This window comes from Calidris pugnax, unplaced genomic scaffold (genome assembly GCF_001431845.1).
Source record: "Calidris pugnax isolate Ruff unplaced genomic scaffold, ASM143184v1 scaffold219, whole genome shotgun sequence".
NCBI classification, from domain to species: domain Eukaryota; kingdom Metazoa; phylum Chordata; class Aves; order Charadriiformes; family Scolopacidae; genus Calidris; species Calidris pugnax.
Genome location: NW_015094507.1, coordinates 8,558,300 through 8,564,299, shown reverse-complemented (window position 1 = coordinate 8,564,299; position 6,000 = coordinate 8,558,300). Strand labels below are relative to the sequence as shown.

The window sequence follows — 6,000 nt, the reverse complement described above, 5'->3', positions numbered from 1 at the left end:
TTTTTTTTTTTTTTTTTTTTTTTGTGGTTGGACTCGATGATCTCTGAGGTCCCTTCCAACCACTACGATTCTGTGTGATTCTGTGAAACATTAATGTAGGCAAACAAAAACAAATCTGGCTTTATGGTGCATCTTTACATATCAAAACATTTATCCATCTAGTTCTGTTTCAAACTTATGTTTTTGAGAAAATGTAAATAAAAACAAAAGCTTGAGTAGATAGCATGACCCAGAATATAGCAAAATATGACATTTTTAGACTTTTTTCTGACTGGTGAATAACAGATTTGTAGCTATTTATTTTTGTAAAACTTGAAACCATCATTGAATATGTGCTTTTGTTTTGAATGTATTTTGAAGGCTCAGAGGATGAAACAAGAAAAAATGAATCGGAAGAGGAAGAAATCTTTTGGCATATAAAGGTTCTACCAATTCTGCATGAACTGGAAAAAGGTGGGTAACACTATTCTTGAAAGGGAGCATTTTCTGTGCTATTTCCTGCAGGAAACATGGGTCTCAATTGTGTTCACTACAAAGGAATAACAGTAGTTGGACTATGTTTTCTTTTCTTTTTTGTTTTATGTTTTTTCTTTTATGCTTTCATACGTTCAGTGACTTTGCAGTGTAAAACTGGCCCGGGCAACTAGGTGGTCTCTAGGTGACCCCACTTTTTACAGGTGGTTAAAAGCGAGTGTCAAATTAGGGGATTGATTCTGGTTTATGGAATCTTTTGTAGATTATAGCATTGTACATTATAGCATGGTACATATTAGAATATTTTTTTGCATAATTTTGCAGATGTTGATGAATATGCAACACCTGTACAGTACTGAGTGATTCCCAAAGTATATCATTATTTTAAAAAGACAGGACTCTCATTCCAACATCTGTCAGTGATGTGTAGACAAACTGATCAGAAAATCTGAGAACAGCCATGCAACTTCACATTTTCCTTGCTTAATTCTAAGATTGTCAAATAGGAGCCACTGAGTTAAAGTTTTGCCTAGTGAGATATTCTTTATAGGTAAGCAAAATATTATTTAGAGGTAAAATCTAATCATGTATTTTCTTGACATGAATGTTACTAAGGTAAATCAAATTTCATGCCCCTTTTCCACAGTTTTTACTTGATTTGGTTAGTGTGTTGGGGTTGGTTTTTAGCTTTTTAAAAAACTTGATTATGGGTTATTTTTTATAATAATAAATGAAATTACCTAATGATACTTTCTCACCAGTTGACTGAATATAGTACTACAAAAACCTTAAAGTTAAGAGTTTCGCTGCTTCTTGAATGTTCATGCAGATTGTAACTGAATTTAGGCTTTTTACTGCACAATTTAAGTTTTTTTCCTATCAAAATGAATATTAGAATTCTGTAATTTTAATGTTTTGAGTGGATCTGTTGTTAATTCAATATTTTTAAATTTTGGGTGCAGTCACTTGCTTCATACCTTTCAGCTAATTCCGTGCATGTGCATTTAAGTCACAATTAGTTTTTTATATATTAATAGAAAAGCCTTTTTCTTCCCCTTTCTCCCTTGGAAATACTTGCAGAAAGCTTTTCATTCAAAAACAAATCTGAAGTTTAACCTGGAACTTAATTATTGTCTAAAATCTTATTAATATCATGTACTTGAGATGTTTGTTATGTGACAAAAAAAAAAAAAAAGAACCCCTCTTTTTCTAGAGGAGCAAATACTTAATTTTGTTACATTCCAGTACTCAAGGGAGGATAAGCTTCAAAAATGCCCCATGGGATGAGTGATGAATAACTTTTTTTGCTGTTAGTTTTGATGAAATGAAATGGAGGCCTTCTGATTTTGGTTCCTTGCCACTCCTATTTCACTGCTTACAGAAGCAGAGTGTTTATTTTGTTAAATTTTCTGTCATGATAGGAGTAGAAATGGAATAATCATTGCTGTTCCTTGAGTACGATGATTGTGAATTGAGAGCTTCCAGGCACTGGTCAGCATGAGAACTGGGGCCTTCAATCTGTCTACAGGTTTGGGGCCTTAGATACAATAGTTTTTTGTCACAATTTCCCGTCCATGTATATTTCATCACAAGTACTTTGCCTTCTTCATTATGACTCTATTTCAGCTGTGAAGTACATCCTGAGTAAACACAGAGTTTTTACATGCAGTTTAAGTGGCTTTGTACAGTGCTTTATTAGTGTCACCTTATAGACAAAAGCAAATGTAAAAGGAAAAAAAAAAAACCTTCACTCCTAAATTTAAAAAATAGGCAAAACTTTTCCATTTCCCTCTAAAGTAAACATGTCCATGATTCTGCTGTGTTGAGATGCAGATTTTGTAATAGTTTACTGCAGGTTTTATTTTTGTATTTTTCAAATGGGTTAGGAGGTAGATGACTTATTTTGTCCATAGGCCAACAGTCCACTCAGATATATCTTGCAGCTCTACTGTGCATTGTGGAGTTCTAATGAGTTTTTATGTTCACTTGTTCTAATTCCCAGCAAGGTTTGATATATTAGATTATGTGTGTGGGCAGAAAAATATTCCCTAACTGTCTATTTTTCACGTGTAATGTTTGATGGAGCTCTTTAAAGAAATATATTCAGATTCACAGTTTCCTGGTAGATATTTGGTCAATCTGATTATGAAGCATTAAAGGCGAGTTTCATTTTAGCTTAAGGTATTATTTTGGCTCTGTGGTTTCTTGCCTTGAGTCTTCTTTTTGAAAGAGCAGAATAAAACTGTTTCTGAGGATCACATTATCATTTTAAGAGATTTATTTGGCGCCTTATTTTTGTTGTTGTGCAACCCATTCTTTATTTTGTTCTCCTGTGTCTTTGCCTATTGAGATGCTCTGGAAAAGGTGGCACTGATAATTATTTTTTTATTTTTCTCTCCCTTCCTACCCCTTCAAGTAGAAGACAATATAGAAAATCTTTGTCTGGCTTGCACAGAGCTCTATCAAGCCTTGAATGAAGGAAATATGCTTGGAAAAAGATTTAAAAGAAGAAGTGCGCTTCTGAAGATATTATATAAACTTGTAGACATTGATTCAGATCCACTTTGTCTGAAGCTGGCAAAGATTATTCTGGCTGTAAGTGTTTTAAAATGCTGCTTGTAGAATGTGAAGCTCAGAATTGTGAATTACAACTTGCATTTAATTTTTCATTTCATACTTGTAAACTACATCTAAACTATCCCTTTCCTAAGCACAATTTCTTGTCGTACGGATACTAGTCTCCATTCATCCAGACTGACACTTGTTGGAGCCTATATTTGCAGAGGAATTATGTCTGGGGCAGGAAGGAGGGACACAAAATGGGATAACTAGTGTATGATGGCAGGAATATTGCTTAAGCGTGGAAAAAAGACAGTGCCCTAAGCTGGGATACACATGCAGGGAGTTAAACAAGACAGTAATTTAAAAAATTACACATGGAAGTGCTTAGTTTTTGAATAATATATTGACCTTATTAAACACCTTTACCTGAAAATACCAAAACAAGTTTTCTTTGAAAGTACGTGTAATTATCTTATTCTCTAGTATTTCTGATTAAAACTCTCAATTAAGTTGGTGCTTTTGAACCTATTGGCTCAGGTTCTGCTAAGTATGTATTGACAGTCACTGGTGGAAGGGTATCAGCTAACATTGTGTTGTGGGCATTTTAGTAATATATGTGTGTGTGTGTTGGGAGGAGGAACTCCTTTAAGGTTGCATGTGTTGTTTTAATCAGAAGATATAATCATGTATTCAGATACTGCAGAGATGTTAACTGGTGCTTATAAAAAAAAGCTATTAGAGACATTTTTCTATGGAATCCTTTAAAAACCATGAACAAGAGAAGAAATTGCCCTTGAAATGCAGAGAAGAGATTTGTCATTGTGTTCTTAACACTTTTACTTCCTTTTCATGATCTCGCAATGACTGATAGTACATCAGAAGATCTTGCTTTCTGATATTTGAGAATAGCTTTCATTATGACATTTACTGTTGTGCTGGAGCTCTTTGTGGTATGGCCATATATGCCAAACCAGTGAATCCTGTGCAGAATTTCTTTCTAAGACTAGATTAGAGGAAAAAAAAAAAAGGAAAGGTGTAAGTTACTGATATACTACCTGTAGAAAATCCATGAAAAGTTGATATCTAATCTGTTATTTTAAAACAAGTCAGCGCAATTTGTTAAATAGAGACTGAACTATCCAGGTTTCAAAATCCTTTAATTCTGCAAACTTTTTGGTTTGGCTCCGTGTACTGTCAGGGTTTGAGCTGGAATTTAATAGGTCTGTGAAAATACAAGTTTGCCACAGTGTCTGAACTTGTAAAATGTTACAGTGCATTTTTGTATGTAGATTTTAGTTGTGATTTCTATGTCTTTTACTTTCTTTGCAGATGAAAGTGGATGGAAAAAATCTTCTCAGTGTTTGCAAGCTTGCATTTAAAATTTGCAGGAATGAAAAAAATGATAACATGATTCAAAATGATAGATTATTGGGTACGTATTCTGTTCTTGTTTATAAGTTAGATGTTGAAATTCAATAGTTTGATCATCTTTCAAGAAACATTCTCAGAGTTAACACACTAAAAATTGCCTCCTAAGTCAAACTAACTGTCCATCTAGTCTGGTACTCTGTGTCTAATGGTGGCAATAGGGGATGCTGTTTAGGGAGAGAATGGAAACCTATGTGGTCTCTGTGATTTGTTTCCTCTGTACTACCCCAGCATCTAGAATTGTTGCATTCTATTAGGAACATTAGGTAGTGCATCCCTGTCTAATTCTTTGTAGTCTTCTCTGTTTATAGATCTTTTGTTCATTAATTTGCCTAATTCCTTTTTGAACTTTCTGATTCTGTCTGTTTCTACAATCTCATAGAGCAACATGTTCCAGCAGGTCTTTGTCTGCTGTTTTAAACCTATCTACTTTTCATCATACCCCTGCTTGTAATTTTGCAGGATTTCTAAGTTTCTACATTCAGATTACCCTCTATTTCATGTTTTTTTTAGACCACAGTCATATCACATATCTCTGCCTTCTCCTCTTCAGAGTGAGGCATCTCAGCCCTTTAGCTCTCTCTTTGAAAGGATACTCTGTCATTCTCTGACTTGTTTTAGTAGCCCTTCTCTATACCTTCTCCAATTCCAGTAGATCCTTTTTGAGTTGTACAGAACAAAACTGTCTGTACAAGTCAAGATGTGTCCCCACCAAATTTTATAGAGGCTAAATAATGCTGTGTTGCTGGCCATCATCAGGAAGGAGATTGGGACTAATCATTGGCTTTTTTTAGCTGCTGCTGCACATTGAGCCAATGATTTTGGAAAATTGTCATCAATGGCTCTAAGAACTCTTCTGCAATTGTAACTGTATTTGTGTCAGCCACACACACCTTGCAAGTATGAGAAATATGAAGAAAATCACAGAATCACAGAATCTTAGTGGTTGGAAGGGACCTCCGAGATCATTGAGTCCAACCACAAAAAAAAAATATGACAGTCTATGAATGATACTCAGTATCAGTTGATGGTAATTGCTTTCATTAAAACTTCATTATGTTTTAGTAACATAGATCTTTACCTTGCAAGCATTTATTGAATAAATGCATATGCGTATATCTGCTATATAACAATAATGCATATGTTAAAGTCTATCTGCTTAAACAGATGAGAGTATTGATGGTCTCAAAATTTAGTATGTGAGTGTTGTCATAAATAAAGACCAGGTAAACCTTTCCAGTAGTAAGATCAACAGGAAAGGACTTGGAGAAGAGAGAATAGGTCAGATAGCTCAACTGACTTTGGATACTGAAAACTACAGTTTTATAGAGATTAGCATCATACAAAAATCTGGAGAAGTTGAGTGGCTATGTCCGTGTTAAGCATTGTTTTTTCCCTCTCTTTTTCATCTTCACTCACTTTTCTTTCACTTGCTCTTCTTTCCCTGTATTTTAAAAAATAAAGGAAGGAATGTTTTTGTTAGGGTTTTGTTTGTTTGTTTATTCACTCTTTATGTCTTGGACCCACCTTATCCAG

The 6,000-nt window shown here is 34.4% G+C and overlaps 1 protein-coding gene across 17 annotated transcripts in view; it reads left to right on the top strand.

Annotated features, from left to right (window-relative positions):
* The window catches only part of ARMC2 (armadillo repeat containing 2), a 102,369-nt gene that overhangs the window by 60,406 nt on the left and 35,963 nt on the right, over positions 1 to 6,000 (top strand). For all 17 annotated transcript variants that reach the window (XM_014964457.1, XM_014964456.1, XM_014964454.1 and 14 more), the window contains 3 exons: positions 361 to 453; positions 2,894 to 3,069; positions 4,366 to 4,468. In XM_014964457.1, the coding sequence (XP_014819943.1) occupies positions 361 to 453; positions 2,894 to 3,069; positions 4,366 to 4,468 (372 nt within the window). The remainder of the gene's footprint in view (positions 1 to 360; positions 454 to 2,893; positions 3,070 to 4,365; positions 4,469 to 6,000) is intronic.